Here is a 17,597-nt window from a genome sequence, read left to right as displayed (position 1 = left end):
TGCATTAAATAGATATTCTCAGATTCAGTAGTGTAAGATGGGCAGTTGATGTATTTTAACAGAAAAACAGATTGTTTTGTAGCATAACACAGAACACAAAGTTCAGAATATTTGGCATTCACTAAATGCATATTTGAGCTATGTATAGGACCATATCTTCAGCTGGTGAAAATAACTCCTGTGAACTCAATGAAGATTGTATCATTTGAGGATGTAGACCATTATGTTACAGTGTGCAATAGCTTCCACTCAATTCATGCTGTAAGTGCCCAGATATTTACGGTAATACATGATATTGAGAAATCAAAGAATAACAAGTGGTAAGCAGAATATAAAACATGTATAAATTTGGTAGGCATAATAGGCAAGAGATAAAGACAAATGTGTCTTACTTATCATTTAAGTTAATATGATATTGACATGACATCATAAAAAAAGAAGACAAAGCTTTAAGGTTCAAGGGAAAAATCCTTACTGCACAATGAGAACAAAGACTCAATATGAGAAGGAATAAAATTACTACTCACTTCATGCAGCAAGAATACACAAAGGCATCGGAACTGCATACTATTATGATTGGAGAAAGGGCTGCCAAATCTAGTCATAATTATTGAGCTTATTTGAACTAATGGACGATACTCTTGAAACATAGCCAAGATACTCTTGGAAAATGGCAGTTTACAAGAGGCATAAAGCAGGTTTATTGAACTCTTCCGTATGAAAAGGTAGATTTTCTAGGCAACTACTGTATGTAGGCTCTTAAAACTAACAATTTTTTTTTGGCTGGTTTACCTATCAAACTGATCAGTACCATTAGTATAACTAATTAAAACCTATAGAATTGATTAGAACCAAGACTTTTCCAGAAGCATATGTTTCAAGGTAGGCTACACAGGAGAAGACAGTTCTTGAATCCTAGTATTGACCAGATTTACTTGAAATAAGTGTTATATTATTTTCCCAATTTGAAAAAACATTTATTTCCTCACAGTGCTATTGTCAAAAAGCAGAGAGAAATCCAGGCTGAGTGAAAGCAGGTTGTTAATCAGGATGAAAGTCTAGGTTTTTCAGATTCCCACTAGAGTGTTAAAAGGCAACTTCCATGCTTCTTTATTGTTTCCTTAGAAAAGTCTTCCAAGCTTTCCATATCCGTTTCCATATTTAGTCCAACAGCAGCAGACCACCGCAGTCCTGAAATTGTATGGAATGCATTTGGTGCATGATGTGTGTGTTAAAATTCCTTTGTCCTTAGAATTGGTAGCTTTGAAAACTTCCCACAGCTTTTGGTACCTGGAGATCTGGATTGTGATTCAGGAGTTCTTCTTTTCCCAGAGGAAATCTCCCAAGGGAGCCATCATGCATTTTTAAACATGCAAATTAATTTTTATTTCACGCAGATCTGAAATACAGTCTGGTGAAATGGGTGCTCATCTTCCACATAGTTACAAGAGTTCAAATACTTTCTGTTTGATATAAGCAGCTGCTCTGGTTGCCATAGGGCTTATGCTGTGATCGTGGGTGGGAGAGTTGGTGGCCCATGCAGTTGTGAATTAAAAGGGACAATCTTGATGGGTCCATATAATAAAAAAGAGTGAGAATTCCTATTTTAAAAGATTCAGTTTAAATTCAGAGCTTGATATTGGGAGAAGGTTTTGGAGACTCATTAATTTGATTGGATCAGTTCAAGGTTCTCCCATAGACGCAGGATTTGTTTATATGTTTCCTTGTGCTCCCTCCATCTGTTCATTGCATCCACCTGCTATCTATAGTCTTTCACGTAGATTGTGAGCTCTTTGGGACAGGGACTGTCTCTTTGTTATCTGTTGTATGCCTAGCACAATGGGGCTCTGCACTGTACTACAAATAATATTGCTCATTTTCAAAAGTGAACCCCGCCTGTGCAGTTCAACAATACACCTGAGGACCCTGTGTGATTTTTAGTGATGATATGCATCAGGGAACCTTGTTGGGTGACTGGAGTAGTAGTAGTCAGCTGGTTAATTTGATAATGTTTTATTTAGATTTCATATAATCTGGCTGGTTAAACTGCCAAAAGTATTTGTCTTGGGACATCATCTAAATCCTCTTAACTCTAACGACAGGGTTACTGAATTTAGCAAACCATTTCTTTGTTGCTTTATTTTAAAGAGCAAGAGAACTTTGTAAACAGATTTATTATCCAAAGCAAAGAGAGGAAGACTAGAATTGTGCAGCACCAATAATACACGTAGGTCCATCTGCATTAGCATCCATATGCTTATACATTGTGGGTTGCATGCATGGAGGCTGAGCATCTAGAAAATGGTGCTTTTGAAAAATTTGGTCCTTAGTGTTCTCCTTCTGCCATACTGGCATCTCCTTCAGAGTCTGTTTTGATAGGTCCTCTCTTTCTTTTCCAACACTCCTTTAGGGTTTCACAAGGTTTTGTCCTTGGCCTCCTCCTCTCTTTCCAGTCTCTCATTTTCTCACAAGCCTTCAACCAATATTTCTATCTGGCCACATCTGACCTGTTTTTTCTCTACCATAACCTGTCCCTCCCTCTGGCTGCTCCTGCTGGAAATCTCACCATCAACTAAAACTGAACATGGCCAAAATCAAACTCCTTATCTTTTCTCCAAAGCCAAGCCTGTTTTTAGCCAAACAGGTTTAAATTAAAAAAGAAGACCGGACTTCAAAAAGAAAGATGACTGCGGTAGGGAGGACTTGTTAGCTAGGTTAGTTGATTTTCTGGGAATCATATTCTTTATCTGCCCAAAGAGAGAATGTGATAGATTCTCTGTAGAATTCAAAATTCCATTCTTTATGCGCAGGCCCATAGGTGTGTTGACATGCATGTGCCCTAGCAGAACAAGCACCAGTAGAATTTAAATATTCGGCCAAATCCCGTAGTCTTAATTCCAGCTCAGCTAACACCCCCATCGAGTTCTCTGTGAGGCCCGCACAAAATCAATCAACAAATGATGGCCCAGTTATGTAGCGTTCAGGGAGAGTTGGTTTTATTTATTTTAAAAAACCCATCTTTCTGATGAGTTGAACCCATCAAGTTGTCCAACATCAACCTGTGTGACTGCATGAGATTTTAGTGTGCCCTTTGTTCCTCCCCTCTCTCCTACTGTTTGTTGCACTCACATGTTGTGTCTTGTTTCATATTAAACACTCTCTGGGGCAGGGAATGTGTTTCTCCTTGTGGTTGTACAGCATCTACCACAATAGGATCCCTAATCCTGATTGAACCTTAGGGCACTGCCACAATGCAAATAAAAATAATAATTACTGGGAGTTGTTCCTGAGCAAGGGCTGCAAGATTTATTCTTCTTGCATTTCAAAATGTTCTTGCAGATGGACTGCATGAGTCTTGCGCAAATTATTTAACGGCAACACCGGTCAAATGGATTGAATAGATTGGATTGTGCATTTGAACTTAATCTTCACTATACTGATTGTATATGGTGCATTATAGTCATGTGTTTGTAAGAAATAATTCATTCTCTCCTATCAGCTGGTCGACAGGTGAATGGAGTGTATGCAGCAAGTCTTGTGGTGGAGGGCAACAAAGTCGCCCAATTCAATGCGCCCAGAAAAAGACTTTTCAAAAGGAAGAGGTGGTAGCACATTCTCTTTGTCCAGTCAGCACTCCAGCCCAAGTACAGAAATGTAATACCCAAGACTGCCCACCTGAATGGAGCCCTGGACCGTGGACTCAGGTAATCTAGAGAAATAGTCAGAATGTTTTCTTTTGACAGAGGTAGCTGGAATGAATGTGTATAGAATAGTTTTCCTGACATAGTTGTATCCTGCCTACCTTGGAAGGTCTGTGTAGGAAAATAATAAAAATAATCTGCTTTGTTTTTAGATAGCAATTGTACTAAACTAATCAGAAAGCATGGCTGGTATAAGTGGATGCATGGACTTGCATCTGTCTACCCTAATTTGGAATTTGTCCCTCAGTCAGCAGAGGGAAAAGGAGGAGCTTCCTAGTACACACAAACAGAGCCACAGGATTCTCTGGTTTTCTGAAGGACAAGTCTCTGTGGTTTCCTTAAAGCCATAGCCCGCCCCCCACCCCTTTCTGACATTTGTTCATACAGCAATATTAACATTTCTCAGAGAAGAATATCGGCAGAGGTACCACTAATGGAAAAAGAATGGGGTTAGAATGGCACATCAGTGCACACATGCATTTTTGAAATGCGGACAGATGAAGTTATGTTTTACTCAATGATACGTGTAATAATCACATATTTACTTTGGTTAGTGTAGCCCATTCCAAGTAAGTAATTTAGTAGTGCAGTAAATTATTATTAGTGGCATAAGTCAGTAGCAACGGGCCCCCAGGCAGATTTCTGTGTATACACACCCTTTTTCAGAAATGTATGAAAAGTATGAATACTCTGAAGTTAAAAACTCATTTCTGCTATTTTTGCAATGATGCTTGTGCTGGCACATAGTGAATGTTAATTTAAGGGTAAATGAACTGCTGTGAGAACTGACACTGTGGGCCTATGTCAAAAGAAGCAAAGTCCATTTTAAGTTTTTCGGTCTTCATTTAATGAGCTACAAGATTGATACAAATCTGTTGTAAAAACGAACGTTTTTTAATTGTAGTACTCTTTGTGAGAGTTTAGAGAGGACTGGATCTAGGTGGTCACAGTCACAGAGGACATAATGCCTTTTGAGGAGAACAGAACTTCTCATTATCCTATCACATTGCACAAGAAGAACAAAGCTGCTCAATGGGCTGCAGTCTTAGAATGGTCAAAAAGAATTACTATTTGTTTTTCAGTGTATAAGCAAATCTCTGGAATTCACTGTTGCAGAAGGTTGTGAAATCAGATATTATGGCTAATTTTTTAAAGGATATGGACAATGTTTTCAACACCGACAAAGTTTGCAGTTACAAAAACAAAAATAAAGGAAATAAAATTCCCCAGTTGGCAAGATACATGATAGAGGTTTCTATTGAAGCTAAACAGTTATCAACAAAGATAAAAAATGGAAGAGTGTTTAACTGTGGGACCAAAGATACCTTTCCCTTCTCAGTTATTCATCTTTTACTTTTGACTTTGGTGTTGTCATTTCACTAGTCATGCAGTCATTAAGGTGTTTCAGGACCAGAATTTCTAATGTTAAAAACAAATTTAAAAATAGCTTTGCTTCGGGGCAAGAGGGAGGGGTGGGCAGGGCTTGAGAACCTTTCAGATTTTCTTTTACATCATACAGAAGCAAAAAGAGAAACCCAATCTTTCCCCCTTTGCTATACATCTGTGAATTTGCTGTTTCAGTTTGGGATTTCCAAAGGGACTTAAGAAAATTAGGCTAAACTCCTATCAAAATATAATGGCAGTTGGGCACATAACTTCTTTAGGTCTCTCTGAAAAGCTCAGTCTCCATCTATCATGTTGCAGACTCTAAATACATAAATAAAAGTGTACCCCTCACAATGTCAAATCTCTTCAGAGACAGATAGGGAGAATTCAGCTCAGTTTATGGGAAGACAACAAATCCAAGCTTTTCAGCGAGCACAGGTTACTGTGCACTGAATTTGGATAGAATGTTTTTAAAATGTCCATAGTCTAATATGCACTTTGGTAGCACAGTACACAGGCTTTTACATGCGTATGATTAACCCAATGAACTCTGGTAAAAAAGTAACAAATGGAAAGCAAGTACAGGATGGTAGGAAATGTGCAGAGTTATCTCAGGGCTTTCATAATTCTGCAATTTCTGCTCTAGAATATATTCAGTTGGTGCATTTTGTTTCAGCCACAAAAAGCATATTTTAGATTTTAAATCAACATAATAACAAACAAAAAATAAGAATAACTCAATATTTATAATGTTTTCTAACCACAGCCAAAATATCCCGACTTCTAGTCATGGCTTTGCCAAATAACTTGCTTTGTGGCTTTGGCTAAGGCAAGCATATGGCATTCTCTGTCCCAGGTTTTCTTTTGAACTGAGATCCATTCTCTGAAGGAGCAAGCGGGGGCTATCAGTGAGTTTGTTACGTCTCCCTGATTTGCAAGCTTCACCTGCTCTAGCCCTGGCCCTAGCAGAAATTGGAGCAGCCTTGGAGCCGCTGTAACTTACAGCAGCTGGCTGTGGCCTTCAAGGGACCAAACACTAATTGAGATTTGGAAGAGTACAGCTGCCATCTACCTCCTCCCATCCTCTATGCCAGGGTGGGTTTGGGTAACATAGGAACCCGCTAGTGTAGCTTTACACTAGCTGAGAGCGTCCTGCACTAGGGAGATTCTCAGCTGGGCAGTTAGGGCCAGATTTCAGCCCCTTTGTGTTGCCAAGGGCTGAGAGAATCTCTCTTTCTGCTTCAGTTCCCCACAGATAGAACAGAGAATGCTTATCTTCCGTAGTGGAGGGCTGTGAGGGTTAGTTAAGGCTACACAATAAAATGTTTAACTCCAGGTTTGAAAAATAAAAAGTACCACAGAAGTATGTTTATTACATTACATTTTCCATAACAGAATTACAGGTTTAAGTTAACAGCAGTGGCTACAGATAAGATTCATTACGGCTTCTGTGTTCTGCTCAATCTCAGTTTTAAGTGTCCCAAACTCAAATGAATATTTCTTTCTGCCAAAGTGTTCCAAGACCTGTGGGAGAGGCATGAAGAAACGGGAAGTCCATTGCAAAAGCACCAGCCCTTCCAAGCTGAAGATCGTACCAGAAAGTATGTGCAGCACAGATCACAAGCCAGAATCCCAACAGACCTGTGTACTGGGACGATGTCCCAAAAACGATCGGCTCCAGTGGGTGGTTTCTTCTTGGAGTGAGGTACAGTACCACAATCTGAATGACGGTCTTGCTCTCTGCAGAGCTCATAAAAGAGTGCTGAAACACAAGCATGCATGGAGCATATGAGAGGGGGAAAAGTGCTATGGATTCAGTAAGGGTCATGATCTGATGAAAATACAAACTCTGGATCAGTCATTTATCAGGGTTTTGCCTGTAACTAATATAGTCCAAATTTTAAAAAATAACTAGTAATTTGTGGCACCTTACTTTTTAGGTGCCCTACTTAAAATACCTGGAGAGGCCTGATTTTCAGAACGTGTTAGGGCACCTTCCCTCCCTTTAAGATGTTTCAATTTGGGCGTCTAAAAGATTGAGGTACTCAAAGTCAATTTTGAAAATTTACATCTTCTTGTCTCAAAACACTTGGCTGTATCCTGCTGTCAGTTTTTATGCCAGATCCCCCCTGGCTTCACAGTGGTTTCCAAGATGGCAGAATTCATACTAGTATGGAAATATCTTCCCATGATCTTTATGTTTTTATTTTCCATGAGGCATTCATATTTCGACAAAAGTTTATCCAGTCTTTAGTGGAACCGATATTAATTTATGGCAATGTATTATTTTAAAAGCATGTGCTTCGTTTTTTTAGTGCTCAGCCTCCTGTGGCTCAGGTATTAAAAAGCGGGAAATGAAGTGCAGCGAGAAAAGCATCCATGGAAAATGGATCACTTTCCCTCAGCGAAGATGTCGGAACATAAAGAAACCAAACATAGAACTAGAAGAAGCATGTAACAAAGGGGCTTGTCCACTGCAGAGGTTATACCGCATGGTGTCTGGATGGTATTCCTCACCCTGGCAGCAGGTATGACAAAAAAAAGTCAGCCTGGAGGATTTGAAGTAGGTTACTCCTTTCTCTCCCGACTCAGAGCTCTCCATTCCTAATGGCACTTTGTCTTTTGGCGTTTATGGAGTCAGTAGGGAGTGTACAGTCCCCTCCGGGTGGTAGATCTAACCCTGTTCTCCCACAATTGGTCACTGTGGAATGGAGAACCTCACATTCACCACGTGGGTCACCTTGATGACCAGAACAATAACCCTCCCAGTTCAGTCCTCTTTGAACACAACCACACATTGTAGTCAGCTGTCAGAGTTCGAAATATCAGGCCAAATTGTGTTCTCCATTACATCCAGGCAGCCCCACTGGCCTAACATGTGGTAATAGGACATGATGTAACCAGTGAGTGGGAATGGCTGGTATGTAGGGCAGTCAGTCCAAAAAGTCGACTGGGGCATGGTGAAGTCAGTGCGCAGGCAGCATTGGTGTTTGGTGAAACACCTTCTGAATCATGGGTAATGCCCAGGGAAACTGCACAAGCAGACCATGCATAGTTGTGCAGCCATTCCAAAGAGAGGGCTAGAATAGAGTATAATCAGCCATAATGGGACTGTTGTATTTTAATGTTGATAGCCCACAGGAGTCTTCTGCATATAGTCATAAGAACATAAGAATAGCCATGTTGGGTCAGACTAATGGTCCATCTAGCCCAGCATCCTTTCTTCCGACAGTGGCCGGCCGTCAGATGCTTCAGAGGGAATGAAAAGAACAGGGCAATTATCAAGTGATCCATCCTGTTGTCCAGTCTCAGCTTCTGGCAATATTCCATAGATCTTGGACCATGCAGATAGTTTGGTATAATGTAGCTGGCTCCATATTCCTGCATTTTGGTGTAGCTAGTTCCTTTATGCTAAAATTGAAGAATCTCAGCTCTTACTCGTGGTGTCCCTAGCCGCTGTTTGCCAGAAGCTGGGAATGGGCAGCAGGGGATGGATCACTTGATGATTACCGGTGCTGTTCATTCCCTGTAAAGCATCTGGCGTTGGTCACTGTTGGAAGACAGGATACTGAGCTAGATGGTCCTTTGGTCTGACCCAGTGTGACCGTTCTTATGTTCTTATATGTGCTGCAGTTGCACTACATTCTATGCCATTTCCAAACTCCATCTTTCCATTCTTCTTGGAAGTGCACTGTAGATGAACCATTACATATCTGTATTTACAATGTATTAGAGCATCTGCACAGATTGTCTAAAATTCCTTAAATACTATGATTAATTACTGGATCAGCCTGTATTTGTTTCTACATTCTTGCAAACAAGCTTCTGTATTTCTGGAACTGATCTACTTTATGAGTCACATATCTATGAGACATGTATTCGTTTAACATTGTAGACTTGCAACAATGTATGCCTGACAATTTTAATCAGATTATACCAATCACATCGGTCTTAAGGACATACTTGTCATGAAGCACATGCAAGTAAAAACTCACTCACTTCATAATACTTCAGAGATCTTCTTGAAAATACTTGTTTTTTTTCAAGATATTTCCACAAGTATGGCTTCACTGGGAATTTTACCTGCATTGGGACAGCACAACTGGGCCCAGAGAATCAAGTTTCAAAACAGATCAGCACACAAAATTGGGGCTAGATTTTCTAAAAATCTCATCTCCCATTTAGGTACCTAAATAAGTAACCAGATTTTCAGAGGTGTTCAGTGCAAGTTGGATACGGGGCTCTTTTGAAAATCTGGCACTTGCTTTAGTGGCTCAATGGGAGCTGAGCTCACTTGAAAATCTGGCTCTGACTGTGGGTGCTGAGCACCGGGACAACTGGCTCTGTGCTCTTTTGAAAATTTGGCCCTTAGGCTCTTTACAATTTGTAGGCCTCATCCAAAGCCCTGGACACTTCAAGGGCCTTGGAAGACCATCTGTGTTCTAGAATGTGGCTTCTCATCTTTCCTTTTCTGCAGTGTACAGTAACGTGTGGTGGGGGAGTGCAAATCCGTAGCGTGCAGTGCCTCCGGCAGGGGCAACCGGCAGCTGGGTGTCTGCCACATCAGAAACCAGCTGTGTCGAGAGCCTGCAATACTAACTTCTGCCCAGCTCCAGAGAAAAAAGGTAAAACATCAAACTCTGCGTTGTGAATTACATTCAATGGTGGGTTTAGTTCCTTGGAATTGTATAGCCTGACAAACATCACCTTTGCTAGGTATGTTCTCAGAATAGGTGTGCGGGGGTTGTATCTTCCTGTGTAAATTCAGTATCACCTTTGCGCTCTGCAATATATTAAATTTGGAAGTGCATCACCTCTCTTCACAAGCAGACATAAGGGGCTAGCTGCTAGGTCTGATATGTTCAAGAGGGGACAGATGTTTTTAAATGCAGGAACATGTTGAATCATAAAGGATATGTCTTTTTTTTTTTTTTCTTTCTTTTTTTTTTTGCAGTTCGGGTTTGAGTTGTTTCTCCAGCTCCGGTTAAGTAAAGATTGGGCTGCACTGTGCATTACCTTAACCTCCACCCTCTTACAGTGCCTTCTATTGATGGGAACATCCCATAGAGACATTGGCATAAAGTTAAAATAGTGACTTTTTTTATAGAGCAAGGGCAAACTGTTCTTGCTGCTGCAGAGCGGAGGCCCCTCATAGCTTCAGTTTTCTTTCATTTGTCTCTCTTTGGCTTCCAAGTCATGATGAATAATAACAGAAGTAAGTCTTAATATGTACCACCCTGCAATTTTTCCTGTAGCTGTCACTTATGGCCCAGTTATGCCCTGTAGGCCCAGCTTACAGTGAACAGGCAGTGTGGAGTCACACCTCTCCAGTAGGGTTGCCAATTTTCTAATCCCACCAAACCGAACACTTTAGCCTTGCCCCGTCCCCGAGGCCACACACCCCTGCTTCGCTCCTTCCCTGAGGCCTTGCCCCCCTTGCTCACTACATTCCCCTGCCCTCGGTGGCTCACTCTCCCCCACCCCAACCCCCACCCCCTGTGCCAACCCAGTGAAAGTGAGTGAGGGTGGGGGAGAGTGAGCCACCGAGGGCAGGGGAATGTAGTGAGCAAGGGGGGCAGGGGGTGAGGGCTCTAACTGGGGATGTAGGCTCCAGGGTGGGGCTAGAAATGAGGGGTTCAGGGTGCGGGAGGGGGCTGCAGGTTGTCTGGGGTGGGGCAGAGGGGTTAAGAGTGTGGGAAGGGCCTCTGGGCTGGGACGGGGTTTGGGGGCAGGAGGGGGTGAGGCCTCTGTCTAGGGATGCAGGCTCTGGGTGGGGACAGGGATGAGGGGTTTGGGGTGCAGGAGGCAGCCACAGGATGGGGGGTAGAGCAGAGGTATTCAGAGTGTGGGAGGGAGCTTGGGGCTGGGGCAGGGAATTGGGGTGCAGGGGAGGTGAGGGATCCTCTGGGGGTGCAGGCCCTAGGATGGGGTCAGGGATGTGGGGTTTGAGGTGCAGGGGGGGCTCCAGGTTTGGGGGTGGCTCACAGCTGTGGCAGGGGGTTGGAGCTCAGAGTTGGGGCACAGGCTTATCTCCAGCAGCTCCCAGTCAGTGGTGCAGTGTGGGGGCTAAGGTAGGCTTCGTGTCTGTCCTGGAACCGCGCTATGCCCCGGAAGCAGCCAGCAGGTCCGGCTCCTAGGCAGGGAGAGCCATGAGGCTCTGCATGCTGCTCTTGCTCGCAGGCACCACCCCCTAGGTCCCACTGGCCTGGAACCGGTGAATGGAAGTGCGAAGCTGGTGCTCGGGATGGGGGCAGCATGCAGAGCCTTATGGTCCCCCTCCTAGGAGCTGGACCTGCTGGCCGCTTCCGGGGCACAGCACGGAGCCAGGACAGGTAGGGACTAGCCTGTCTTAGCCCTGCAGCACCGCTGATCAGACTTAATGGCCCCATTAACGGTGCTGACTAGAGCCTCCAGGGTCCCTTTTCGATGGGTGTTCCGGTCAAAAATCAGACACATGGTCACCCTACTCTCCAGTCAGAATGTCCTGTCCCAGGGAGACTGCCACCTTGAGCTCTCAGGCATTCACATGCTGCATGCCTTCTATAAGGCACAGCTAGCTCTCCCCTACGCTGTTGGCTAGCTCTGCTGGCAGGTACATGGTGTGTGGGGACCTAGACATGGAACTATGCTCTGGTCTCTCCATGCTATCTTTGGGGTGTTTTGAAGCTCTAGCGGAGTGGGGCGGAAGCAGTCTCTGTGCTCCTCTGGGTGCAGGGGCTGAAATTCTCCCTGGCCCATACATGTGGCATGCAAAGAGGGGGAGGTTTCTTACATCTTCCTCCCTCCTCTCCTTCCCCACCCCCATTGTGCATTATTGTAAGGACCAGGCAAAATTTCAAGTCTTTAACTGGATAAAATTCTCACTGCAGTCAGCATTTGGCCTGTATCATGCTATTCATCCCCGCATCCCAAAGTACTTTACAAACATTAATTCTCAAAAGACCCCTGGTGAGGGATTTTAGCGTTAGTATACCCATTTTACACATAGGAGCTGAAAATAGAGGTGGTGCCCTGGTTGAAAAAACAAAAGCCAGTGCCAGGTCATAGTTGACTTTCTTCAGGTCCTAGAGCAAGGTCATAGCAGCACTTGGACAAGAACACAGGCATCCGTACTCCCTGTCTCCTGCTCTAACCATCAGACAGTATTCTCTCTCATCCATATTGATTCCTGAAGCGTCACTGTGTGTGGAAAACCTATAAAATGCATTGATACATCAGCCACCAGGCCTTTGGGAAACATAATATTGCATGAGCCCAAGAGGCAAGACAGGTACAGAAATAATATCAATACTGCTTTATCTGCGCAAAGTCCATCCTCAGGATTCATCAATCAGCTGCAACCAGCCTGGGTAGGAGGAATGGATGAATCAGGTCTAAACGGGATAAGTAAATAACTGAACAAGTTTGAAAAGTGACTAAACAGTTCTAAAGACTCAGGAGTTAGTTCCAAATCTTCTGGGAAGTTCTGCTGTGCTTCAGAATTTGTTTTGTGAATTTATTAAATCACTTTCTCTCATGTATAGCAAACCCATCAGCCCCCAACATGTCTTCCCCCAACCATATTTCATGTCTGGGCTGGTATCTGTTATTCATTTTGGTCTTGGCCAGTTTCTCTCCCTCCCCACAGCTGTAGAAGCTTTGTTTTGTAACTGGTTCTTCAGACTCTGGAGATCAATTCTCTCTCCACTGCTCTTTAACTCTACATCCAAATCAGCGCATAGAGAAGGGGCCAGCTGTGCTGCAATCACATGGAAGCAAATCACTCTCAATTAACAGCCGCACAGCTCCAGCTCTGAGAGCCATTAGGGAGAAATCGTGAAGAAGAAATGAATGTTTCAGGGATAGTTGTCATGCTCTCCTAGACAATGTGGGTCTCCCCTCTAGCAATTTTTTCTCATTTTCATCACTCCACCAGAGACAGCAACAGGTACTGTAACGTATAGCCAGTAAATCCAAGCTACTTGGAGCATCTTAAAAGGAAAACTGCATTTTTTTAAGACATTGACATTTATGAAAATGAGGGACCATACTAACTGGAATCAATGGGAGTTGTTCCATTGACTTCAGTGGTCTCTGGGTTAGGTCCTAAAAGTAATTCTTTTCAAGTGCCTAAATCCCATCCTCAGAAGGGACTTATGTGCTATGGGTTTTGTTATGTTCCATTGACTGTGAACGCTCCCAAGTGCCTAGGTCACTTTTGAAAATGAGACTCAATCACTTTTTAAAATTTACCCTAAGTGACTAAGGAGCCTGACTGGGTTAGAAAATGTGTTGTGAGAACTTTCCCCTCATAATTCTGCATATACCTCTCAGTCATCACTTGCAATGCCCTTCCCCCTGAAGTCACAAGTCCTGTCTTGAGCATTCACTGTCAGACTTGGTTAATTGTGTGGTGGTTTTGTCTTGGTATGGTGGATAATGGGCCAAACGGTGCAAAGCTGGGACCATCTCCTTCCTACTGGACATTCAAATTGGAATTTAAAACCGGACTCTAGGGCGGAAATGCTACAGCATGGGATGTGCCACCTACTTCCCAGAGTGCAGTTTGTCCAGCGCCAGTCTGTTATTATGTGATGTTGCTTGCAATGTGTTATTGTGGGGGAAAGCATGTTATTAGACAATGATGTCTCATGTCAGATGATGTACCTCATGCACATCATCTTTTGAGGGGGTTTCAAAACAAAACACTTAATCCTTCTTTAAAAAGAAGCCAATACAGTGAAGTGGCAGCGAATAAAAAAAGAGGGGTGTGTTGCTGCATAACTCTGGTGTTACAGATATGAGGGAGTCTGTATGGTCTGAGAGTAAGAGCATTTTTTCTGTGCCACCCCTTTAGTAGCTGAACTGAGAACACAGCCACCGGTAGCTAGATTTTTTTTAATAAGAATCCTTGTAAATTCCCTTTAGTGACCATGTGTACAGTAGTTGTGAAGGCAGAATGGAATGTTTTCCCATGCTCATTTAAGAGTTCAGTTTAGCTATAAATTTTTCTAAACCTCACTTTATGCTTCTTATGCTTTTTCAATTTGTTTATAAATCATCCATATGAATCATCACTATGCACTTTAAAAGAAGCATAAAGCAGCCACTGCAAACATGTAGAATGGGATGGCCATGAAATATTTTTTAACCAACTGAGCTGTGTGTGTGTGAATCATATACAGAACTACATGAAGCCAAAAATTCATCTGCATTTTAGTGTCTGATTTTTTTTTTTAAATTAAAGGTGGGATTTTCAAACACACAGAGTTGGCCTAACTCTGCTCCCGTTAAAGTCAATGAGAATGTCACCACTTGAAGTGGGAGCAGAGCAAGGCCGATGTTAAGCATTTTTGAAAAATTCCACCCTAAATTACTGTGTCATATAATCTGATAAAAACCTTGATTATTACATTGGGGCCCCGTTCAGATTTTAATGAATGAAACATTCATATAAATGGCAGAATTTAGATGTCTCCCCATTTGAGGGTGCAAACTTGGGTCTCAAAAGTAGGGACCTTACAATAGATTTTGCTTTGTGGGTGCGAATTTTAACCCTTCTGTGCACTTAGGCTTAGATCATTGAAAATGAACCCTCCTCCCCACACCCGTAAAATGTGGGTACATGCATGTACACAAGCAATTTTGTGCACACACATACAGAGCTTGTGGTCTGAACATATAGATTTATTTCTGTAGAGTGTGTATACAAACACACACACACACACTCTCAGAGCCTGAGCTATTTTCTCTGCAGATCAAAGAAAGGGTAGAGTAATATTCATTACTAGATTGTCTAGTCTAGGCTAGATTGTCGGGCTCAACGGGTAGTGATCAATGGCTCCATGTCTAGTTGGCAGCCGGTGTCAAGTGGAGTGCCCCAGGGGTCGGTCCTGGGGCTGGTTTTGTTCAATATTTTCATAAATGATCTGGAGGATGGTATGGATTGCACTCTCAGCAAATCTGCAGATGATACTAAACTGGGAGGAGTGGTAGATACGCTGGAGGGCAGGGATAGGATACAGAGGGCCCTAGACAAATTGGAGGATTGGGCCAAAAGAAATCTGATGAGGTTCAATAAGGATAAGTGCAGGGTCCTGCACTTAGGACGGAATAACCCAATGCACAGCTACAGACTAGGGACCGAATGGCTAGGCAGCAGTTCTGCGGAAAAGGACCTAGGGGTGACAGTGGACGAGAAGCTGGATATGAGTCAGCAGTGTGCCCTTGTTGCCAAGAAGGCCAATGGCATTTTGGGATGTATAAGTAGGGGCATAGCGAGCAGATCGAGGGACGTGATCGTTCCCCTCTATTCGACATTGGTGAGGCCTCATCTGGAATACTGTGTCCAGTTTTGGGCCCCACACTACAAGAAGGATGTGGATAAATTGGAGAGAGTCCAGCGAAGGGCAACAAAAATGATTAGGGGTCTGGAACACATGACTTATGAGGAGAGGCTGAGGGAACTGGGATTGTTTAGTCTGCAGAAGAGAAGAATGAGGGGGGATTTGATAGCTGCTTTCAACTACCTGAGAGGTGGTTCCAGAGAGGATGGTTCTAGACTATTCTCAGTGGTAGAAGAGGACAGGACAAGGAGTAATGGTCTCAAGTTGCAGTGGGGGAGGTTTAGGTTGGATATTAGGAAAAGCTTTTTCACTAGGAAGGTGGTGAAACACTGGAATGCGTTACCTAGGGAGGTGTTAGAATCTCCTTCCTTAGAAGTTTTTAAGGTCAGGCTTGACAAAGCCCTGGCTGGGATGATTTAATTGGGGATTGGTCCTGCTTTGAGCAGGGGGTTGGACTAGATGACCTCCTGAGGTCCCTTCCAACCCTGATATTCTATGAGTCTATGAATCTATGATTCATTAGCATAGGGCTCAGTGGTGGACCCATTTGTGTAAATAGTTGGTTTTATTGCAGTGGTTATAATCTGTAAAATAATATAGTGATAAGGGATGAAATCTTGGCTTCAGTAAAGCCAATAGTTGAAACTCTCATTGACTTCAGTGGGCCAAGGATTTCACCCTAGGTTATTTTTAAAATGTTGTGTTATAAACTGTTTCATTTACCTCTCCTAATGCCACAGTGTATGACATCAGAAGTAGAGCTAATAAATTAAAAAGAAAGTGATATTGGAAAAAAAAGAGTGTACAAGGCTTCCTCCTTCTTTAACTGGAGTCATCCCTCATGTTTGCATCATTGGCAAGTGTGTAGAAATCAATAAGCAGAAGTCCTGCCTCATTTGCAGAATTGCTGAAATACACGCTAAACATAGTGATTGGATTTCCCTCTTTCAGATGATCCCTCTTGTCTGGATTTCTTCCCTTGGTGTCATCTGGTCCCCCAGCATGGTGTCTGCAACCACAAATTTTATGGCAAGCAGTGCTGTAAATCATGCACAAGGAAGAACTGATTGCAATATTTTATTGCAAGCCTGCAATGTCAGGATTCTCCCTTCTGGTTTACATTGAAATTCAATTGACTTTAAGGCAGGACCTGGTGCCACATAAGCCACTGATGGAAGAGAAACGTATGGTGGAGTACCTTTCTAGGGGACTATATGAGGTACAGTAATTATTAGATAAATGGTGATCCAGGACTGGGTTTTTTTGCTGACCTCCCTAAAGTACAGAGTACTACGGATCACTTGAACACTCCCAAGCAAGGGCACTTCTTCCCGTCACTCTTTAAATCTGTCATTGTGCACTGTCATACGTGATAAGGAAGAAAATAAGGTAAGCAATGCTCATCTGGATAATTTATCAGAATGTGAGCAAAAGAGATTGAGAATTCCATGCTGGAGGTTACAGTGTGGCAGTGTACTATATCTCAGTCTATCCCCATTGCTTCTTTTCAATATTTGTTATGATAATGTCCATTCACAGTAAGGAGGAGGTTTACTACCATTCTCATGAGAGAGAGGACGATATGGCTGTTGCTGGGAGCATGCAGTGTCACACATCACAGGTGTTGTGACCACACTAAGTAAATAGTGCACTACGAAGATAAATGGTGCTTCTGTATTAGACTTGCTGCTGGAAAAGCAAGTTTGGCATCATGCTAATGTTTTTATTGTTTTGAAAAATTACACTTTCTGCTTAATGTAGAAACTCAGAGGTGGTTAACTAGCAACTTGAAATGTACTCCTAGAAATATTCAGCCAGTAGAATATGTGGGACTTTTAGTATTGCTGTGTAATACAGGTAAAATAGAATTTCACATTTTGACTAACTCAAGGAACTCAAAGATTTATTGAGCTCAATGGTTATATCGTTTTCAACATTCTAAGCACGTTAGGTAAATCATTTTAAGGTTTAAACTTGGTTTTTTTAAATAATAAAACTTCAAAATATGTTTTTCAGAAGATAAATTGTTTAAATGCCAATCTGCTGAAGAGTAACTTATTTTTATCTCAACTTTCTCTGCAAATTTTGGTTCATCAGTCAGCAAAAGAGAAATAGCAGGAATAGGATAGTCTGTTAATTCACATACACTTCTCAGAATGGTTAACTATTGATACATGAAATATAA

The 17,597-nt window shown here is 42.5% G+C and overlaps 1 protein-coding gene across 1 annotated transcript in view; it reads left to right on the top strand.

The window, feature by feature from the left end:
- Positions 1–17,298, top strand: part of ADAMTS18 (ADAM metallopeptidase with thrombospondin type 1 motif 18) — a 96,064-nt gene extending 78,766 nt beyond the window's left edge. The window contains exons 19-23 of the mRNA XM_073308471.2: positions 3,500–3,704; positions 6,601–6,792; positions 7,403–7,615; positions 9,565–9,712; positions 16,364–17,298. Coding sequence (XP_073164572.2) covers positions 3,500–3,704; positions 6,601–6,792; positions 7,403–7,615; positions 9,565–9,712; positions 16,364–16,479 — 874 coding nt within the window. The 3' untranslated portion in view covers positions 16,480–17,298. The remainder of the gene's footprint in view (positions 1–3,499; positions 3,705–6,600; positions 6,793–7,402; positions 7,616–9,564; positions 9,713–16,363) is intronic.
- The last annotated feature ends 299 nt before the right edge of the window (positions 17,299–17,597 follow it).

The sequence above is a fragment of the Lepidochelys kempii genome, chromosome 12 (genome assembly GCF_965140285.1).
Source record: "Lepidochelys kempii isolate rLepKem1 chromosome 12, rLepKem1.hap1, whole genome shotgun sequence".
Taxonomy (NCBI): domain Eukaryota; kingdom Metazoa; phylum Chordata; order Testudines; family Cheloniidae; genus Lepidochelys; species Lepidochelys kempii.
The sequence above is the reverse complement of the archived record's forward strand: the minus strand, read 5'-3'. Positions and strand labels throughout refer to the sequence as shown.